Source organism: Empidonax traillii, unplaced genomic scaffold (assembly GCF_003031625.1).
Source record: "Empidonax traillii isolate 1590-97213 ecotype Southwest subspecies unplaced genomic scaffold, ASM303162v1 scaffold1247:size388203, whole genome shotgun sequence".
Taxonomy (NCBI): domain Eukaryota; kingdom Metazoa; phylum Chordata; class Aves; order Passeriformes; family Tyrannidae; genus Empidonax; species Empidonax traillii.
Genome location: NW_020956440.1, coordinates 119,221 through 141,113, shown reverse-complemented (window position 1 = coordinate 141,113; position 21,893 = coordinate 119,221). Strand labels below are relative to the sequence as shown.

General features: G+C 45.7%; 2 protein-coding genes across 2 annotated transcripts; one reads left to right on the top strand and one right to left on the bottom strand.

Moving 5' to 3' along the window:
- Window positions 1-577: 577 nt before the first annotated feature.
- On the bottom strand, window positions 578-15,043 carry IL5RA (interleukin 5 receptor subunit alpha). The gene is made up of 11 exons (XM_027906110.1): window positions 14,496-15,043; window positions 11,861-12,009; window positions 10,549-10,694; window positions 10,262-10,400; window positions 9,643-9,775; window positions 9,378-9,565; window positions 8,257-8,402; window positions 7,497-7,632; window positions 6,227-6,323; window positions 2,717-2,798; window positions 578-725 (listed from the first exon to the last, which is right to left on the bottom strand). The coding sequence occupies exons 2-11, from the start codon at window positions 11,943-11,945 to the stop codon at window positions 633-635; spliced, it is 1,245 nt and encodes a 414-aa protein (XP_027761911.1). The 5' UTR covers window positions 11,946-12,009; window positions 14,496-15,043; the 3' UTR covers window positions 578-632.
- A 1,118-nt stretch (window positions 15,044-16,161) lies between these two features.
- Window positions 16,162-21,335, top strand: TRNT1 (tRNA nucleotidyl transferase 1). The gene is made up of 7 exons (XM_027906108.1): window positions 16,162-16,279; window positions 17,399-17,592; window positions 18,145-18,283; window positions 18,536-18,662; window positions 18,840-19,033; window positions 19,201-19,451; window positions 20,205-21,335. Exons 1-7 carry the CDS (start codon window positions 16,219-16,221, stop codon window positions 20,451-20,453), a joined length of 1,215 nt encoding a protein of 404 aa, XP_027761909.1. The 5' UTR covers window positions 16,162-16,218; the 3' UTR covers window positions 20,454-21,335.
- Window positions 21,336-21,893: the final 558 nt, after the last annotated feature.

Genomic DNA, 21,893 nt, shown 5'->3' with positions numbered 1-21,893 from the left:
TCTTTAATGAGTGTTGAAAACTGCATTCCCAAGTTGGGTCTGTTTTTCAGGTGCAGTTGAGGGAGTTTATCTGTTTGTACCATTTTTCTCTCTTTTTTCTTTCCTCCCTGCCCCTCGAGCTTTAATCTCTCGTGCCAGGGAGCCCCAACAAATCCCTCTTGTCCTTTTGCAGATGCTCCCTGTGATGTCAGAGGCAAGAGCCTGCAAAGGAGCCTTGGCCTGAAAATGAGCCCCCTGGGAGTGTCCTGAGTCCTGATGATGTCCCTGGGGAGGGAGGTGCTCCTTCAGAGCCTCCCCATCCCAACAGTGTTCCCTCATCCAGAAGGGTAAGAAAACCAGGTAAGAACAGGAGTGGCCTGGCTGCACCCTCAGGGCTCCCACAGAGCACTGGCAGCCCTGCCTTTAGCAAGGAATTGCATTTCCATGGAGGTTTTCCAGGCTGAAATTCAGATTTGTTTCATTGCAAAGTGTATCAGTGAGGCCAAACGTGGATCCCACTCTCGTGCTGGACTTGCTGCAGCCGTGCAGCACCAGGGAGGAGAGCACTGGGAGGCTTCACGAGACACCTCGTGGAAGCAACTCCTCCTTCCTGTTGGGAATGTGGACACGTGGAGGTGACAGGGAGCAGCCTCTCAGAAGACAGAGTCATCCAGGGCTCTGCAGTAAAGATCCTCAGCCAGGCTGCTGAACTCGGTCTCCGTGTCGCTGGTGCAGGTCCGTGCCCTCTGGAAAGCAAACCCCACTGTGAGCTGGGAGCTGGAGCTTGGGGCTGGGGCAGAGTTCATGGACAACATGCTGCTTCAATCTTGGTGCATTTAAAGAGGGATTCACACCCAGTGTTGTGTGAGGTAAGAGCTGAGAAGGAGCACTGGGTTCAACGGGAGAATTTTCCTGCTCCTGCTGAAGTTCTCGCAGGGCTGCTCTGCGTCACTCTGTCCCACAGGCCAGCAGCCCCTGCACCCACAGATTGTCCCTGGGCATGGCTTACAAACCCCTGCACCCACAGATTGTCACTGGGCATGTCTCACAAACCCCTGCACCCACAGATTGTCACTGGGCATGGCTTACAAACCCCTGCACCCACAGATTGTCCCTGGGCATGTCTTACAAACCCCTGCACCCACAGATTGTCCCTGGGCATGGCTTACAAACCCCTGCACCCACAGATTCCCTGTGTTTTACACAACCCAGTTGGCCATGATGGCCACCAGACACCCCTCTGTAGCCATGGACACAGAGCCCCAGGAGGAGCAGAAGGGCACAGAACCATCTCAGGCTGGAAAAGACCTCCAAGATAATCAGGTCCAACCTTTGACTGACACCACCACTCCTACTAAATTCTATCGTGAAGTGCCACATCCACTGGAGTTTTGGGCACTTCCAGGGATGGGGACTCCATCACTTCCCTGGCCACTCAGTCAGTGGAGGAGCAGGGTGTGAGGTATGGTGTGAACTCTTCTGAATACACAGCAGCAAAGCCCACTTGTTGGGCCACATCCTGACCCCTCAGCACTGAGCAGAGTTGCACAAGCAGAAGTGCAGGGCTGGGGTGACCTGCAGAAGGCAGCAGAAGCTGAGCAGTAGTTTTGCTGCTGGGAAGCCCCCAAGGGCAGCAGAGCAGCTCCTGGGGGACGAGCAGGTTCCCACGGGCCACGTGGCCACCACGGTGCAGGGCTTTCATCACCTCACCCTGTTGTTTACGCTGCCAATTCAGGAACTGAATGTCCACAACAAACAGCTCTGAGGGTTTCACTCTCCCTGGTGACCTCTGCACACACAATGGCCATGTTCTCAACTCTCCTTGCTGGTGCCACTGCCCCTGTGGCCACAGGCTGGTATCACCTGCCCACACCCAGCTCCCTTTAAGTAAAGAGACAACCAAATTTAAAGCAGTTCTGATGATGATGACGATGTGAAACAGCTCCCATTTTCCAGCTGCAGCGTTAATATTTGCTATTTCTCATATTCTCATTTGTGATGCCCCGAGTTGTTATTTTACACCCGTGGCGTTAATTTAAAACAAACAGTGTAAGATAATCTTTTAAGCCTGATTCCTTGACCAGATCACGGTGTAAGAACCACATCCAAAAAAATCAAACCCCTTTTCGAAGGGGGACAAATGAAAATCAAGTTGCACTTCCCATGAGCAGACAATGAGGGGGTTTATCCTATCTGTAAGGCAAATGTATTTATCAGAAGTAACAGCAAATATAATAAGGCTTAAGTCCAGCTTAACAGTGGGAGCAAAACATTTCAGCTTGCTAGGTTGAACAAAATAAATCAGCTCTCCGGGAGTCACCCTCCTGTCCCTGCCAAGGCAGAGCTCTCTGCCTGGCTCTGGAGGAACTGTAATTCCCTACAAAAGGCAGAGCCAGAGGCATGGAACAGGTGCCTGAAATTCGCTGCATATTAGCAAAGCACTTAATCCTTTTGTTGGCTTTTAACACTTGACCCCAGAGCCCACATTTGCTATGGACATTAGAATTTCCAAGAGGTCAAAAGGCTTTAAGTGGGCAGGAAGAGGCTCTGTGGTTTAGTGGGCCTGGTGGTGGCAGGTCAAAGCCTGCACCTGATGCTCTTGGAGGTCTTTTCCAACCTTAATGATTCTGTGATTCTCTTTGCTCCCAGCCTTAGAGGGAAAGAGTAGCACACAGACACAAGCGTTCCTTCTAGTTTAAAAACAAACAAAAAAAAAGTGACTAAAATATTATTTTACCTCGTAGTCAACTGGGAAGGGATCTGGGAATTTGTTGCTGGGTGTTGGAATTGGTGGAAACAGTTTGCTCCAGACACGGTTTCTGCAAAAAACAGCAGTGGAGGGATGTGAAAGAACTGCTCTCTCTGATGGATGACGTATCCAAGAAGCAGAACATGTTTAGCCCCAGGAGAAGACATGTCTCCTCACCCCCTCCCATCTCTGGCATCTGACAGCAGCAGCAGGTTCAGCAGGGGTCACAGTCATGGATAATGGGCCATCAGTGGGGACCAGGCAGGTGTGTTTGCTCCTCATTTCTGGGCCCTGGGGACATGTGGGTGACAGGGAGGAGATGGGTGATGCTCTCCCCCATCAGCCTCTCCCATCACAGCTGTAGCTGGTCCGATCCAAGGGGCATTCCCGGGGCTTTTAGCGACAACAGGCCTGTCTGGGAGAGAAATTAATTGCTCTGATCTGTCTGTTCACGCTCGTGTTCCTCCCAAGGGCTGTGTTGTCATGTACCTTGTTTGGACAGTCAAGACAAGCTGCCTCTTGCTCAGACTTTGGTTTCTGGACATAAAGTGCCTGTGTCTCATGGCAGGAGAGCAACTGCAGATAATTGTGTGCCGAGGGAACGAGGAGGAGGCAGGAAAGGCCCCAGAGGTAGCTGACAGTAAATGGTTCAGCTGAGTGCTGTAATAACTCATCCTACTAACACCCTCTGAGATCCCCCTTCCCTGCCTGACACTCCCCAGTCTGGCCCAGCACACAGACATTGGTATTTTTGTGATAGCAGGTGCTACAGGGGAACTTCTTGTCTTTGATTCATCCCAGAGCACAGCCCTCACATTTCAATCCCCACAAAAACACATTCCCTGTCTCCCCTCCCTGCACAGCACCGTGTCCAAACAGGGCCAGAGTTGAGTGGGAACTCAGCCTGAGTGAAGACTACAGGATTGAGTCCAGGATTATCATCCAGGGTCTGTTCTGTGGGGCACTCTGATATCCAGGATGCAGAGATGTGGCCAAGGTGTGGAGCTGCTGGGACCAAGGGCAGATCTGCTCCTCTGCCCCATTTATTTTGTAACAGCCAACCCTCCTGGCTGATGTCTGGCTAGTTCACTGCTTATCTTCTCAGGACTATTCCTCCAGAAGCTTCCTGAGTTCCCAAAAGCGGGAATGTGGTGAGGAAGAGTAGGTGTGAGGTGTTTTGGGGAGACACTGGTGAAATGCTGAACACAGTGGAGCCACTGTTGGGTGCAGAGCACAAGTGACAGTTTGGGCACCACCAGTGGGGTGGGACAGTGAGGTGGCTGCTGGTATAACTCAGGGGTGGGGCAGGATGAGTGCCAATATTATTACTCCAGCACCTGGATCACCTCCATTCTGCCCAGCTTTCCTCCTCAGGGTCAGGTCTTGTGCCCAGAGCCCGGTCAGCTTTGTAAGCACTGTTGTCTTCACAGCCCTACACTTGATCAGCTCTCCCAAACTTTTCAGAAGGGCTAGAGGCCCATTTCAGCTACATCTCATTTCAGCCCTGATTTCTGCCAGTGCTGGGCAATGTACCCAACAGGGTTTGGTTTTCTCTGGAACTGGTGCATTCCCAGTCGTGCTGTTTGTCAATAGAAGGTTTTGATTGGAGCCATGCCAGAATGATTTATTGAGTCAGCAGAAAGCATCAGTTCCACGTCACTTCTGGAACAGGAACATTTAAGGAGGGGTGACAAACACCCAAAAGAAGCGAGGTAGAAGCACATTTGCGTCCAGGGGGGCCCCTCAGGTGCAAGTGACTTGGCCGTGAGGCCGTGGAGGGCTGGTGACAGCAGTGCCCTCACAATGGTCCTGGTCTTTTTTGCAGGTCACTGGCAAGGTGGAGTTACGTGATTAAATATCTTGTCACAAAATGTGTGCCAGGTCTCTACGCAGGTTAGAGCAGGGCCCTTTCCATCAGCAACACTTGGACTTCCAGGCTTTGGACACACCCCAGGGGACCCTCGTGCCTTTAGTCAGCGTTTCAGGGCCTGCAGTCACTGTGGGGGTTAGAGAAGGAGGAAGGCTGGAGCAAAGCCAGCAGCTCCACGAAACTCAGTGCAGCAGGCAGGGAAAATCTGAATCACGTTGACAAAGGTGGAATGCAGTGAGCCTTTGGGTGCTAGGAAATTGTAGGCTAGAAACTCCTGGAAGCAACCAAGCAGCTGGAAAAGCTTGCATTTGCCTAATGGATTGAAGTTATAAAATAAATGAGTGCAGCTTCTCCAAGTTGGTCCTTAAGCAAAAGTCTTCCCCTGTACCTATTTCTCCCCTGTATCTGCTGCAGGATCTCCAAAGGGGGTAACTACAATATCCAAACACTTGCAGAACTCGCAGAAGATGGAGCAGTGTGACTGCTGCCAGCTGGTGCTGCTGTTCTGCTGCCCCAAACTGAGAGGAGAGAGCTGAAGGTGATGCTGCTGGAGCAGTGGAGGATCTCGAGCCACAGGTCAATCCATACAAGAATCAGGCATGTAAGTAAGAGCAGTTTGGGGGGTTTCACCAATATATCAAGGCCGCATAGAGGGGACAAGTGTGTGTGACACAGAACAAGAATAAACTCCCTGGGGAGTGAAATCTGTCTTGTTCCAGAAAAGGTTGCTTGCTGAGAGCTAATTAACTTGCCTTAAGAACGGGTTACACACACACCAGACACTTGAGGGAGAGGCAATAACAGTGGTTCTTTTGTAACATTCCTGTAGACAAGACTTTTATTTGATAAAGGAAATGGGGTGTTGAAAGGAAAATAGTCAAGGACACATCAGGATGACCAGCAAATTAAAAGGCACTAAAGAAATGAATAAGAAATTAGCAGAGTTGAGGAGAGCACTTCCATTACTGGGAGCTGTGTTTATTGTGGGCTGATAATTGCTGCTTGCTGCATGTTTCAGGGGAGAAGCTTCTAATTACACCAATTCCTTAATTCATCACTTCTGATCTGACTTGTCACAGCCACGGGAATCCAAAGTGTACCTGGGCTTCTTCACAGCACAGTTTGGGGAGTTTGGTTCTATGGCCCCTGGCTTTGTTATATGGCATCCAGAGCCTCTGTATAATTAAAAATAAACTAAATAAATAGTTCAAATACTCCAAGCAAACAACAGTGCTCTGTGCATTTTGGCTGTGAAAGATGCTCTTTCAGCAGGGATTAACACAGAGTCCTCCTGGGGAAATCACAGACCCAACCAGGCATTAAAGCGAAGAAATGAGATAAGGACAAAGAGATTCTTAATAACTCCACCTCTCTCAGGATCTGGGTTTCTTGTTTAGGATTAAATTGAATAACCCTCTTACCCCACCAATGCTGAATGTTATTATTGATATTAACCTAATGAGGCTGATTATTACTTATTCAGTATTTTTGCTTTGTATAATTATGCTTGAATACCAAACTCAGTGACCTTTCTTATAAATAAGCAAAACTAGTAGCATCCCCCCACACTTGTTGAACACCTGGTTCCTTAGTTACACTGTCATTAAAAAGAAGATGAGGGTACTCACATTTTGCATATTAAAGTGACAAGCAGGAACGTGCAGGACGTGGACACACAAAGCACAGTGAGAATCCAGGACACAGAACCCTCCAGTTTGTTTTGCCCTGAATTTCAAGGGGAAAAAAAAAATAAATTAAAGATATTGTTTTAGTGCAGATTATTTTAAGCACATTCTTCTAAAATATTTCATCAGCTGTTTTATGTGCTTGTGCTCAGGTCACAAATTACCATGCAATGTAGAATAAGAAATGCCACACCAGAGCTTCATGAGGAGTTTCCATGAAGTGACTTTCCAGTTTCAGCTCCCTAAATTTACCTGTGAAAAAGACACTGAACCCCCCCCAATTTTCAGCTGGTTGCTGATATGTTTCCTCAGGGATTTCTCTGTGAGCAGAATGCAGATGTTCAGTGACCACCACTAATGAGAGTGGCTGGAGCACATCCTGCAACGCAATAACTCATGCAGGATTGTGTCAGTGAACTACAAGCCTCTAAAAAAACTCTCTTTTTGTAACAAAAAAATGAAGTGCCCTTGGATACTGTCGAGATTTCAGTAAACTTTTATGGAAGGCTAACAGTTTTTTCAACCATCAGAATGGATTTTCCATATTTGCTATGTGAGCCAGGTGGGAACTTGAAGGGGGGGTCTGGAAGAAAGGAGGCAAAACACCTGCAGATTTGCACTCACCAGAAAACAGATCTAAGGCGGGAAAGTGTAGTAAACAGGGGAGCGTAAGAGACTTTTTCTAAGTGGAAACAAGGAAGTTAAGAAACTCAAGATAAGAGCAAAGGAGGATGTCTAAGAACAAACAGTTGATAACGTGCCCTGATAAAGGAACTGTTCTTGCCAGACCAAGTTCTGCAGCAAGGAGGAAACACAGAACCAAGTGGGGCAGATGAGCACGTTCCAAAGGTGCTCCTTTATCCCCCCAAAAATTCATGAGTTCAGAGAGCTCCAGTAAGTAATAGCTGACATGTCTCATGGCAAAGAAACACAGGTAAAAACTAAAGAAGTTAATTTAAAGGCAAGTTTAAAGCAGCCTGTGAAAACATACACAGGTGAAAGCGAAGTACTGTACTCAAAAAACCTTCATATTTCCAAGAGTTTGTTTGGAAGTAGGGTGTTTTTTTTAATTTTTAATGGAACAAGGGTTTAAATCCCCTGGGCATTAACAAGTCAGTTTTTTCCTTCTTCCTGTTAAAATTCCCTGGTGTAACTCATGATCAGGTAATCAGCAATGCAGTAACAGCCATTACAACAAGTGTGTCATTCTTACCAACATAAATAACTTCACTCCAGTCACTCCAAACTCCTCTCACACACCACGGGTGACGATTGGCTCTGATCTGGATGGAATATCTGCTGGTGACATCAATTCTCAGGCGGAATTTGTTTGAGGATAATTTCAGGATCTGATAGGAAAATAACATTGTGCTGTTGTTAGAGATCCCTAAACAATTCAGAAAATCGATCACATTTATATTTTTGTCTTTTAAAACTGCTCCACTAGATTAACTCTGAGCTTCTGGCCTTGCTTTGGAGGTAAAAATCTCTATTTTTGTAGTTTAACTTCTCTCATAACACACCAATATTTCAGGGCAAATTCTTGGAAGGTGCCTCATTTTTACATTCTTCCTTGAGACACTTCAGCAGGATTTTCAGTAAATCTGGGTTGGGTTTTTTTTCAGATTTTCAGTAAAAACTGTTCTGAACCCAGATGCATAAAACTGAATAATTCCAGTTTGTCCCTCCTGCTTTCCCAAGTCTCTTTGGGCTAGTTCGTTGCAGACATAAAAGAGGAAAAATATTAAAACTGGTGAGACTTTGGTTTTATTGTGTTTTCCATCACAAATGGGAACCAGTTTCACCAGAAGTCCACAGTTTCAAAAACATAGTAATAGCAGGCTTTATTTTAAATATTTCAAATTTGTAACTCACTCATGAATTTGAAGAGTTTTTTCCCCAGAAAGGCAAATTGCAGCTGCACAGGACAGGAATGCTGGATATAATACTGGAGTGGCAGAGGAGCAATTTACCTGCTTGTTACCTGACTTCAGGTTGATGAGGTAAAATTCATATTCAAAACACTCCTCGTGGAAAAGAGAAATTGGCTTCTCCCAGGTGGCCAGGAGATCGTTTCCCTCCAAGGATACAGTGATATTTTTGGGAATATTCACTTTCTCTACGGAAGAAAACTGCACTGGTAAGTTATTTATAGAGCAAAGTTTAAATACTGACAGCTGGAGCATTCTAAAACCTGATGGTGTTTCCCAGTAGCACCTATAATTCTTGAATGTATTGCACCTTTTGGGCAGAAAAGATAAGGATTTGGGAGGAATAACTACATTGCAGAAAATAGTTGTGGGAAAACGGTTTGGAAAGTCCACTGAAAAGTTTTGGACAACTCCATTATGGGGAGAGGAGGGGATTTATTAAATTAATTTTCACAAAAGTGTTAAATTAATGATAGAACTGTTAGAAAAAAAACTTCTTTTCAGAAAAAAAAGCAAAGAGGTATAGCCAGGAAAGTTACTGAAAAGTGGAATAAATTCAAAGGAATGGATCAGCACCTATTATGGGGCTGATTTCTAAGAAGAAAATATGTGCATTTTCCTCTTAGTGAAAAAGGGAAATATTGTCTGTTCCCAAAAAAAGGACATTGAACTAACGAGGGAAAATAAATTATTTGTGTAGATGGAAGATGATGGACAGTCATGGCTGAGACTGTCCTTTATTTGACAGGATAATGCCTTTCTTTAAAAGAGCATGGTTATCTTGAGCATCATGTTCTTTTTCTTTTAAAGAAAGGCTGCTAAATAAAGGGTAGTAAAAACTGTATTTTAAGGTATATTGACTCCATTGGCTGCCAATTAATATTGGAAGCACTGCATTTGCTAAAAAAAAAACCAGAATAACTGTCTTTTCTGGCTTTTATTTTTGTCATTCTATAATTTAAAATAAGTCATTCAAATCAAATTTGGTTTAAACAATCCAGTTCTGTCTTATAATCTCTTCCAATTTCATGAAGATGTCTGTACAAAACCAGCACTTCACCTTCATCCAGAATAATTGAATCCAGTAGTATTTTCTCACAAATCTTTTGATAATCCTGGTAGACAGTTTTTAATGTATTTTTTTTAAAATGTATTAAACTCACCAATGGCATTCTGGTTAAATAGCTGCTGGAAAGGCTTGATGGCAGCCCGTTTGCTGGACCCATTAACGTGGATTATGAGATCATCAACCTCCTCAGGATCAATGTGAGTCCCTGGAAAGCTGCACTCGGTGTTCCTGTCCCACCTGTCTCTGCCATAGCTGTGACACTCTTCGGTGTAGTTCTTGTACCTAAATTGAAATGCTTGTGAGATGTGATGCTCCTGAAGAGCATCTTCCCTGCTGGGTGTAAAGGGGGAAACACCAACCTGTAAAATAGGAAGTACTCGGTGTCTTGTGGTGCCCCTGGGCCAGGAAGCCACGAGCAGTGCAGCGAGACAGCCCCAGAAAGGGTGATGTGAGTGACACACGACAGATTGGTGATGGATGTCTCAGGAGCACCTGGACAGTCAAGGAATCACAGAGCAGGAGGAAAACCTTACTGCAAAAATCAGGAGAAATTCATGCTGCTGAAACACTCTGATTGCAGTCTTTGGTCTCTTCTCTGTGTGTCTGTTGTTCCAGTTCTCTTGGTTATGGATGGGTGGGGATCCCCAAACCGTGTAAGTAAATCTTACTTACACAGTACCACCATAAATTTAAGGTGTGATAAGGCAACAATATCCTGGAATGCACCACAGGAGGTGATCTCAGCCTTAGCAAGGAACTTTTAGAACATTTTATACGTGTTATCCATTTTCTGCACCTCCAGCCTGTCCTCCAGGCCCCACAGCAGAAGGGAAAGTCCTGGATTAAATCCTTTCATAAGATCAGTGTAGCAGGTTGGGGGGTGGGGGGAAATGTTGCATTTTTGAAGCATTAAACCTTTCACCGTTTGCTGTCTGGGGCAGAACACAAAATGCAGGCCTTCCCTGGGTTTCCCCTTACCTGGCAGAGGGGGGAGGTTTTCCTTCACCCACTCACTTCTCATCTGAAGGTCGTCATGGAGAAGCAAGGTGCGGACACGTGCGGAGAAGCCGTTGTGGAGCGCGACCGTTCGGACGCTGTGGGTCTTCCCGGTGTCATACTTGGAATCAAAAACAGCAAACAAGCCCCCCATGGGGTGGAAGCTGAATTAAAGCACCTGCCAAGACTGATCCAGACATTAAGGGCTCAAAGTTTAAGAGAACAACAGGAATTTAGCCTTCTCAGGATACTTGATTTATTTCTCCTACCTCTTCAGGCACAGGGCAGAGGATCCTCACATCGTATCTGATGGTGTAGTTCTCTTGGTCTTGGTCAGGGTTTGGTTCCCAGTGTAGCAGGACTTGTGCTAATGCAGAGACTGTAAGGGTGAAGTTTACAGGTGGGAAAACCTGAACTGGAAGGGAGAAAACCGAAATATTCATGGCACATCAATCCAGGGAATCGTTTGGAGTGATACCTGTTTGCAAGCAGGGAGCAAGACAAGCTAATAATTTCATTTCCATTTCATATTCTCTCAACAGCTTTTTATAAAATGTTTTTAATAGTTGAAAAATACCTTTAAATAACCAAAACCTCATCAAATAAGAGTTTACTTAAAACTGAGCTTTAAAAAATGGAGGTTTACAACAGTTTCAACTTGAAGATTAATATGATGTGTTGCATTTGGCTGGTTAATTAGGCTCAGATTTTTCATCTTGGCCCTCATTGCCACACAGTCAGATAGAAACAGAGCTGATGGAGGGTACAAACAATTCTGACCCACAGAAGCTTCCAGAGGAGCATAACATGGGGGGCTTTCTAAGAGAAGGTTGACAGCCACAAGAGTAGAAACAAAATGATGAACAGAGGAATTAAGCACAAATGGAAAAAAAAAAAAAACCAAACATAGAAGGATGAGAATGATAATTTAGAATGACAGGGCAAGAGGGATTCCTGGAGCTCTCATGGAAATGAGGAGGATCTCATGCTGGGGGAAATGTTAGCATAGAAATGGCAAGGCAGGGAAATAATCAATCTGCTCCCCTCTAGTTCTTCTGAGCCTGTCCTCCCTTATTTGCCATTTCCAAGGCAACTGAGGGCCATCAGCATCCCTGGAAGTGTTCAGGGTGAGGTTGGATGTGGCTCTGAACACTCTGGTCCAGTGGAAGTGTCCCTGCCCACGGCAGGGGGTGGAATGAGAAGAGATTTAAGATCCCTTCCAAACCAAACCACTCTGGGATTCCATGATCAGCCCCCACTTCTCTTCTCCCATAATTTCAGCTTTTGATAACCCTGAATTCAGTGCCCCAGAAAGGCTCAGAAAACCAACACAACCCCCGCTGAAGTGCCCAGCCCAGAGGACAACGGCACAAGTGGCATCTCCATGGATCTTCCCTCTCAAAGCCAAACAGTCCTGAGGCAGAGGCTGGGAGCAATGTGGGATGGGATACAACTATCCCAGGAAGTGTGTTCTCCATGATCCAGCACTCATGGCATCCATGGACCCTGCAGAACAGTGGCCAACACATTTGGACACCCTCTGGTGCTAAAGCTACACGTTGGCAGAAGGAAACACCTCACCTCCTGCAGCTTGGGCTGAGTTTGGCTGAGCTGAGTTGGTTGTCCAGAGGAGGATCAGACACACCTGCATCCTGCTGGCCTTCATCTCAGGATGGTGAACGAGCACGGCCAGGCATCAGCAGACGTGCCTCGTCACCATTTCACAGAGCCTGGGAGCAAAAAATGAACACAATCCTAAGGGTTAAGCACTCAAAAAACCTCCACATGATCAAAAGAGGGAAACTGCAGGGGTGGAGCCCTCTTTCCTTGTAGGAAAATGCTCCCTGTAAGAGCTAAATTTAATGTAAGTACCACCAAGACATTTCATTTTGCTCCCTTTGCCTCTCCCAGCCCTCTCTGGAAGAGCTGCTGGTTCCAAGCCCTGTGGTGTGGGGATGTTCAGAGCAGTCACAGAATCAGAGCATTTCTCCACGGAGAGGAGTGTGTTGGGTTCAGGTAGATGGGCTTTCAGCACAGTCCCATTTCCTCCAAGAACAGAAATAACCATATTTTTAGCTGCCACTAGATATATAAAATAGCTCCTCACTGGAATTTACTTTCTAGCTGCTATTTCAGTAAAGCTCTCTAAAGATGCAGTCAGGGCTCACCTCAAGGCTAATTCTTCAGTGTTAATTATTGGGTGTAGGAGAAACTGGTTTTGTTTGTTTCTAATTTAAATGAACAACTCTTTTTAATGCCTAAAAGCAGCACGTTCTTGTGCTTCCTATGGATTGTTTCATGAATTACTGGGAGGAAAAAAAAAAAATCTGTGTGTAATCACTCATGTGTAACCCAAGATAAATAGGGACATCCAGAACAGCAGCTTTCCAAAATGTTCTTCCTGAAGAGAAATACGCCCTCCTGGCCCAATCTCACTCCTTCCCTGGGGCACTACAGCAATTGCTGGTATGGAAAACATAATATTTTCCAATGGTAATGAGCAGAGAAAGCATCTTTAACCCATCAGTTCTCCCTGAACCTCCAATGAATCACCCAGGGACTGAGTTATGATCCGATTGATCACAGTTGGAGCAATTCTGCTTTACAGGAACTATTTTTCAAAGCGGTGCATGAGTGCAGAGTTCATTAAAATGCCACACAATCCCCAATACAGCGTGTTTCTTAATGTCCAAGCCTCCTCATTATCTACATTCACGTTCTGTGTCTGCTTTTCTTCCAGCCCACACGTGCAGGAGCCCAGCTGAGCCCCTGGAGTTTGCCAAGGGACCTTGCTGGGGAGCCAGGGCTGGGTTTTGTGCGCGCTGGCTGATTGAAAAGACATTTTGGTTCTTCCACAATTGCAGTGGCTCACAGAAAACGGGATAAATATTCCTTACAACACACAATGCCTCCAGGACCGTTTCCCAGGCATTACCATTCCCTGAAAAAAAATCTGTTCTTTGGGCTTTTTGCACTTGCACAACATGATGATGTCCTTCTGGAGGGCATTATGTGGACTGGACACAGGTTTGCAAAGGCACCTGATCTCTGCCACTCCTGTACTGCTTTCCTGGAAAAAAACTCATGTAAAAAAATGGATAGAACATGGCACAGATTCCCAACATGCTTTGGAACAAATTACTGGCATCAGACTTTGCTGCTTCAAGAACCTTTGATTCAAAAAAATGCTTAAAAGTATATTTAAATTATTTTTAAAATGAAATCTTTAAAAAATTCATGTTTTACAGCTGCTCAGGCTTCACATCCACTGACTTGAATAATGTCAGTGCATTGGTTTCAGGGCTTTAACACAGCTAGAAAAGCTGGCTGTCCCTTGGGTTTATTTAAAGGGGGTTTGGCTGCCTAGAGATTTATTTTTTTTTTTTTTTTTTACTTTGTCTTCAGAAAGTAAGGGCTCTGATTCTTCCTGGGCACATTCTTTTCCCTTTTTACTTTCAAAAAGATCCTGAAGCTCAGCTTTTCAAAGGTGTTTTCGCTGCCTAAAAGCCTGCACGTATTAGACACAGACCTCAGATTTTCTGAGCAGCACATTACTATTTAAAACTAGATATAAAATGTTCCTGCAATGCAGATTAGTCTTTACTCACAACCCTGTTCTTGTCAGTTTATCTTATCCTGCTTTGTTTGTAAAAACACCATTATTTTTTTTTTCTTGCTGCCAAACTAAGGCTTAAACCACAGCTTTTGGAAGAGATATTCCTGCAGGTATGTAAGTCTAACCTCTAAGAACACACTGTCGTCTGTGATACCCTCCCTGTTTCATGTGAGAAACTGCTGAAAAGATAAAAAAATAAGCATACACAAGTAAAAACGATAACTGGAAGTCTACAAGAGGATTATGCTCCTCGCAAAAAATGGATGTAGTAAGTTTTCAGGACAAATAGAAGTCTTGATTATGTTTTGGTTATATATGGTAAAAAGTAATAAGCAGAAGGTTAAGGGGATATTCTTTTTGTAGAGCCAATATACTCCTTTTAAGAGGACAGCAGGAATCCAAGCCATATAAAACAGCCTCTGGAAGGGAATGATTTTCTCCCTCACAGCTGCTGTGTCCCACTGCCTCACAAGCAACGGGGCAGGAGCAAATTCCAGGTGCTTTTCCCAGTGCAAACCGACTGAAAAGCAGGATCTCTGCAGCGTTCAAAGCAAGCACGACAGGACAAACTCAAACCACAACAGACACCCCGGGGGTTACCTGTGGACTCTCACAAGTCCTGGGAAGAGCCTGCTCCGTTTGTTCAGCGTCCCCTGGGTCATCTCCACGTGGGGTTCCTTTATAACTGCTGCCTTTCAAGCACAAATGGGATCCCCCAGAAGCGATGGCAGATAAGTCAGATAAGCACGCACTGAAAAAGGGAACTACGGGCTGAGCGCAGGGTGGAACCTCCACACAGGCTCACAGTTTGGCCCAGCAATGGGTTCACCCTGTTGATGGAGGGTTAATTGTATGCCATGGTCTGACAGTTCTCTAATGACTTTGCAATGTGGCAAAGAAGGTGCTGACCGACTGCAGAGAAATGACCCAGAGTCACACTGCTGATGACACGATTTGTTCTTCATGGAGAAAATCCCACCCAAACATTTTTGGGAAACTCTGCAGGTTTTGTCCAATGTTTTTACACCAACGCTCTTCCCACAGAGCCATGTAGACACCAGTAGCATTCTGAGAAGTTACCAGGACCAAAACACCAGGTTCCTAACCTCGTGCTGGGAGCTGTGAGCTGTGATCCAGTGGGTCGGATAATTCTCTGTTTTCCGGAGAAGCTGTGGATGCCCCATCCCTGGAAGTGTCCAAGGTCACCTTGGATGGGGCTTGTGGAATGTGTCCCTGCCCATGGCAGGTGGTGGAACGGATTGGCTTTAAGATTCCTTCCCACTCAAACCATTCTATGATTCTCTGATGGTAACAAAGGCTCACAGAAGCCAGTCTAAGGGCCCAGGGAAGATCCCACAGAAAGTGGGGCTCTACGTGATGGAGTGATAGGAAGGATGAGGAAAAGGCTAATGACACACACTCATTAATAAACTGGGTCGCAAGTACAGAGATCCCTACTAAGTGTGCCGGTGACACCAGGTGGGAGAGGTGAGTGCTTTGGGGGTTAATACTGGCATTAAGAACGTCCTTGCCAAATTGGTGGAAATGGGTGTAGTTCAACGTGGACAAGATCTCAACTACACTCAGGCATTATCAGCTGTACACTGGTAGCTATAAGTAATCAATTATCCCTGATTAGGTGTCTGCTCCGCAGAACAAGATCTGGGGATTTGGGGAATAATAATCTCCAAATTTGGAGAATAATAGTAAACTGAAGAGAGACAAACAATTCCACCCACCAGCCCAGGGTGCTCCAAGCCCCGTCCAGCCTGGCCTCTCCCAGGGATGGGGCAGCCGCAGCTTCTCTGGGATCCTGTGCCAGGGCCTGCCCACCCTCTCAGGGAAGGATTTCTTGCTAATATCTGATCTGAACCTACTCTTTTTCAGCTTGAACCCGTCCCCCTTGTCCTATCCGTCCATGTAAGAACTCACTCCCTCTTTTTTTATAAGCCCCCAAATTTAAGCACTGGAAAGCCAGTTTAAGGTCTCTCCATCCCAGCCCGATGGACTGTGAGTGTGAAATAGACTGTGTGGGTGTGAAAGTCTTAATTTACCACATTTCTGCACAGGTCTATGCCACAGCGCCCGCTCAGCCCGGGCTGCCCCGCCCCGCTCCGCCCTGAGGGCCGGGCCGGGCGCGCTGAGCTCATCGGGCCGCGCCGGGCGGGGGAGCCGCGTCCTGCGGGGTGAGTGGGGCCGGGGCATGTGGGGGCAGCTGCGGGGGCTCCTGCGGGCACCCCTGTGGGCTCCCCTGTGGGCTCAGGCGCTCGTTGTGCCCCGCAGGGCCGGGCCGGGGCTGCGGAGCGGCGGGAGCGGAGGAGCCATGAGGCTGCAGGCGCCGCAGTTCCAGGCGCTCTTCACGCCCGGGCTGCGCAGCGTGGCCGGTGAGTGCAGGGGATCGAGGGGTGTCTGTGGGGTCCCTGAGCAAGGGGATGGGTCGGGGAATGGTCTGGGTTGGGAGGGACCGTAAAGCCCATCCAGTGCCACCCCCTGCCGTGGGCAGGGACACCTTCCACCAGCCCAGGGTGCTCCAGCCTGGCCTTGGACACTCCCAGGGATGGGGCAGCCACAGCTTCTCTGGGCAGCCTGGGCCTCCCCACCCTCACAGGGAAAGATTTCTTCCTAATATCTAATTTAATTGCCCCTCTCGTAGATTAAAGCTATCCCCCCTCTTGTCCTGTACTTACTGCTTTCCCTTATAATTACATGCACTAATAATAATATTTGTATTATTTGCACTGATACTCCTTAAGTAGCTCACTGCTCACTCCTTGGACATCAAATAGAGGGAATATATATTTATTCAGTGTGTTAACTCTATTTGTGCATGCTTATTGCCCCAGGGATGGGGCAGCCCCAGCTTCTCTGGGCAACCTGTGCCAGGGCCTCACCACCCTCACATGCAAGAATTTCTTCCCAAAATCCAATCTAAATCTACCTTTCAACTTAAGGCCATTGCCCCTTGTCCTGTCACTCCATGCCCTCATAAAAAGTCTCCCCCCAGCCTTTTTTTTAAGCCCGTTTAGGCACTGGAAGGGGTTCTCAGGTCTCCCAGACCTTCTCTTCCCTAGGCTGAACACCCCCAGCTCTCCCAGCCTGTCTCAAGGGACGAGGCAGAGCTCAGTTTCCCCTCTGTGGGCTGTGATTCCATGGTTCTGTATTGTTCCTGGAGGAATTCGGTTCACAGTTCACTCTCTCTGCCGTAAGTAAACTGAGCACTGTTCCCATGTCAGCCCCTAAAAGGATCCATACCCCCCAGTATCAATCAGCAACCTGCCAATATTTAGGTCATCAAAAATGCTCCAGAAAAAAAAAAATATATCAAACGGCAGGGAAAATAACTGGGTGCCCAGCTGTGCCCCTAATTAGGGCATTGTGCATGAAGCTGGGAGGTACTTGCTGCACATTTGAGTGTGTATTCCCACGTCTGTGACGATGATCAGTGAGAAGGCAGGTGAGGTTTTATGGAAGATGATGCTTTATGGTTTTTCTTTCCTTCCCAGAGCTGTTTGAGAAGAAGAACTATGAGCTGAGAATAGCAGGGGGTGCCGTGAGGGATCTGCTCAGCGGGGTGACCCCGCAGGACATCGACTTTGCCACCACGGCCACCCCAGCAGAGATGAAGGAGATGTTCACCTCAGCTGGAGTGCGCCTGATCAACAACAAGGGAGAGAAGCACGGGACCATCACTGCCAGGGTTGGTTTGGGATTTGACTGGGATCTTTTCCAAACATCTGAATGTCTGGGGATGTGCAGCTTGTCCAGTAGCAAACTGTTACAGAGTGCTCTTTCTTTGTTAAAGCCTCACAGCAGGGGTTTAAATGAGACCCTGTTCTAAAGCATGGAGCAATTTTTTTGCTTATTCATTGTAGAATTCAATCAATCCTCATATTTTAGTGCATGTAACCCACTCATGCTGCTGTGTCATCACCAGAAAAGATGATGTAGACCCCCCCACACGTTCAGAGAATGTGGGCAAGTTGATCCTGCTTCCTGCTCCTGGTTTCCCAGGTCATGTTTCCTCTACTTTGGTCTGCAGGAATATTTCTGCAAGGCTCTGTAGAAAATAAATAATGCAAGGATTGCTTTCAGGGGTTCGTATTTCTCAGTTGCCTGCTCTGCAGGAAAACCTGGCACACGATGCTTTGTCCAGTCGCTGTCTGCAGACAGGAGGCTGAAAAAAATGCACAGGTTTTAGGTTTTCCATCGCCTGGCTGTGTTGAAGTAACGATGTCTGTGGGATTTGCAGCTCCATGAACAGAATTTTGAAATTACCACTCTCCGAATAGATGTTGTCACCGATGGACGGCACGCCGAGGTGGAATTCACCACGGACTGGCAGAAGGACGCTGAGAGGAGGGACCTCACTGTCAACTCCATGTTTTTGGGTACATAAATACTTGTATTTATTAATCTAAATATTTATATTTATAAATATCTCTAATATTTCAAATCAAGCCAGTAAATTCTGCCTTTTTGAATTTTGTTTGATTCTCCTGTGCAAATACGTGAGATGATCTGACAAACCGGGTCAAATCACACAACTTCCCTTCTCTGTTTTCAAATTATAGTGTTCAATTATGTCAACCACGATCTTAAATTCATATTTTTCTGGTTTTTTTTTTTTCTTCTTTCTCTAGGTCTGGATGGGACACTGTATGATTTTTTTAATGGCTATGAAGACTTGAAAAACAAGAAAATCAGATTTGTAGGGAAGGCAAGTGAGAGAATACAAGAAGATTATTTACGAATCCTCAGGTATTTCAGGTAAGAAGTTTTGCCTTTCCCAGATGAAGAAATGAACTGTAAAGGTTTCAGAAACTTGCAAAAAGAGATCAAAAAGGGACGTAAAAAGAGTTGTAGTTGTCGTATTTCGTTTCCAACCTAAATGATTGTAAGTGGAATAGTTGTTCTGTTCTAACATCCAGGGGGTTTATTTGGCAGATTTTATGGAAGACTTGCAGAGAAACCTGGAGATCATGAACCTACTACACTGCAAGCAATTAAAGAAAATGCCAAAGGTTTGGCTGGAATATCAGGAGAAAGGATTTGGGTGGAACTGAAAAAAATTCTTCTTGGAAACCATGTAAATCATTTGGTTCAACTTATGTATGAGCTGGATATTGCCCAGTACATAGGTAAGCTGAAAATTGATTTATTACTCCTATGTCGTAGACAAACAGAACTTGCAGTGTGGCAAAGTGAGATGAAACTTGATTTTACTCAGAAAGAAATTAGATTTGATTTTTTTCCTTGTGTTAACATCCACATTTCTCATTAATGCTTTCTTTGTGTATCCTTTTAGGGCTCCCACTTGATGGGAATTTGGAGGAATTTGCCAGAGTCACTAAAAATATTCAGAATCTGTCCCCAAAGCCCATGACTGTCCTGACATCCTTGTTCAGGGGGAAGGATGATGTCACAAACCTTGACCTGAGGCTGAAAATCTCCAAAGAAGAGAAGAACCTGGGCCTTTTCTTGGTGAAGCAGCGGCAGGAACTGAGCAAGGCTGTGGGGCCAGAACCACTGAGGCCATACCAGGACTTTCTGATGGATGTAAGTGTGTCTGACAGTGCTTTTAGTTGGTTTTCACAGGGAGCTGAGCTTGCAGTTGTACAGGGCAGCAGAGATGACAAGGCCTAGTGGAAAGAAAGAGCCTAAAAGAGCCATTTCAGAGCGTTCCATCCTTCCTTGGGCTTAACCAGGTTTTTTGCTGGTGTTTTAAAGACCGTGATATTTTCATCACAGGTCTGGGATGTACTGGTAAAAATTCTGAGCCAGCTTTTGGGTTGCTGCCACTGTAATACTGTCACAGAAAATGGAGGAGTATCTTTCATATTAAAAATATTACTGACACCACTTCCAGTTAAGTCAGTGGGGTTTGTTGGTTTGTTTTTCAAACAAGGCCGGGTTGGGTGGGACTTGGAGCAACCTGGGCTGGTGGGAAGAGATCCCTGCCCATGGAACCAGATGCTCTTTAAGGTCCCTTCTGAGCCAAACCATTCTGTGATTCTGTTATTTGCTTTGTTTCTTTTCCATCCAAAATACCGAGGCTTTAAATTCCTTTTTAAGAAATTTATAACAAACCAACCAAACCCACCACATTTTTAGCAGTTGAAAGCCTTTCAGTCAGGCTGAGAAATGTTTGTCAGGACTGGGTTTGAACACTTGGGAGGCAGGAGAGATCCTTGTTTCCATAGATCCATCTCCTCCAGGTCCAGCCTGGTGAGGTGTGATGGGAGGAGCACAGTCTGAGCTGTTCTCTGCTGATTCCTACTGAATCCTCCCTGTTTCCCTGTTGTCTCCTAGTCTAGGGAAGCCAACACAAATTCCAAGATCTTCGAGCTGCTGAAGTACCAAGGGGAAGAGCAGCTTTTAAAGGAGATGCAGGAGTGGACTGTGCCCACGTTCCCCGTCAGCGGCCACGATTTACGGAAGATGGGAGTGACTTCTGGGAAGGAAATTGGAACAGCACTGCAGCAGCTGAGGGATGAGTGGAAAAAGAGTGGATACCACATGGACAAAGAGGAACTGCTGAGCTGCCTGAAGAGGTTGTAAAATGAATAAGAACAGGGCTGTTTGTGCCCTGATCTGAGTGTGACTTGGAATATCTTGTCCCTCACAGCCAGTAGAGCTTCTGTGACATTTAACACCCTCAGTTACTAATCCATCGTTTCTGCAAGGAGAGGTTTAATTTTTGTAATAATGTAAGGCATTATTTGCCAAATGCCACGTTTTCTACCTCTCTCTGTTGTATTTGGTGATAAATATTTACTGCTTTATCATGACTTTAAGGCTCTAGAGGTGACAGCAAGGTTATTCTCATTCGGACTTTGCTATATCTAAAAAAAAACTCCCTCAAATCTTCAAAAAAAGGTGTTTGTATCCTCTAGATAAAATCATGGAGGGTTTTTGTGCCTAAGAGAGTGACAGTGTCTGGAAATAATGAGCTGTAATTTAACTCTTTGTAGTTAAAGCTGGATACAGATGGAGATACTCCAGCAGTTCCCAGTCTCACCATGGAAAACCTGTCTGTTTTCTAGATATATTTTTATTTTCCAGAACTCCAGAATCAATTCCAGATTAAAAGGACGACTTGGCTGAGTCAGTATCATGGACTTCTTGTCTCTTCAGTAGTTTCTCAGTAATTTAGCACTGAGTAATTAAATCCATAGAGAGCTGGTGGAGGGTTCTACAGGGTGTGAAACGAACTGTTAATTAACATTAATAGAGGGGAGATCCAGGGTCCTTGCCTTGGGAAGTTGTTGGGTTCTTGGAGCACTGCTGTCTCCATGGATGTGTCTTACTATCCCTGCCTTTTCTGGTGTACTGTTAAAAAACCAAAAAAATAACTCAGTGAGAGCAGCTCTTGTGTGTATAACCTTTATTGCAGGTTGTTTTCCTGCCAAACCGTGGTAACTAATAAAATCGTTTGGATTTTGTTTTCCTTGGATATCATTTTGCAGCACTAGATGGCAATGCAGGAGCAGTGCTGAAAGAAATCACCGTTTCTGGTTCTCACACAACTTCCCAGCTGCCTTTTCTGTTCCTAGGAAGTGGGTTCCTGTAAATAAATTATTCTGAAGGTACTCGGGAGCCCGAGGAAGAAGCAAGGGAAGAGAAAAAGTGCTGTTTGTTAATAAGGCAAATCTCATGAGAACAGGATGGTGCTTAATTTAATGATGTAATTAAATGGAAGCCTCCTTCGTGCAATTTACTGAGCTCCTGAAATCTTGGGAGGGAGACAAGTGCTAAAATGTAGTGCTGTGTTGGATTCCTTGGAGGAACTTAAACCTGCATCTTTAGGGCAATGGCTGGGGAGGTGATAAAATGAATTAATTACAATTAACACATTCACCTTACCCAAAATGGCTGTCAGGGTCAAACTGCACTTGGAAAGAGGAATTTTAAGGACAAAAGCTTGAAACTGAGTCTTGTCATCTGGTGCCTGACAGAGAACAAGCAACTAGCAGCTTGTGTCCACGAGACTTTTGCAGC

Bases quoted from the DNA above. Each gene is read 5' to 3' on its own strand.
- IL5RA (XM_027906110.1), bottom strand. From the start codon at position 11,945: ATGAAGGCCAGCAGGATGCAGGTGTGTCTGATCCTCCTCTGGACAACC. The intron at 7,633-8,256 runs GTAAATTGCTCC...TTTTCCTATCAG, and splicing joins TGAAGTCAGGTAACAAGCAG to ATCCTGAAATTATCCTCAAA. The intron at 6,324-7,496 runs GTAAGAATGACA...CTTGAAATTCAG, and splicing joins GAGTGAAGTTATTTATGTTG to GGCAAAACAAACTGGAGGGT.
- TRNT1 (XM_027906108.1), top strand. From the start codon at position 16,219: ATGAGGCTGCAGGCGCCGCAGTTCCAGGCGCTCTTCACGCCCGGGCTG. The intron at 16,280-17,398 runs GTGAGTGCAGGG...TTTCCTTCCCAG, and splicing joins CGGGCTGCGCAGCGTGGCCG to AGCTGTTTGAGAAGAAGAAC. The intron at 18,663-18,839 runs GTAAGAAGTTTT...TTTATTTGGCAG, and splicing joins CGAATCCTCAGGTATTTCAG to ATTTTATGGAAGACTTGCAG.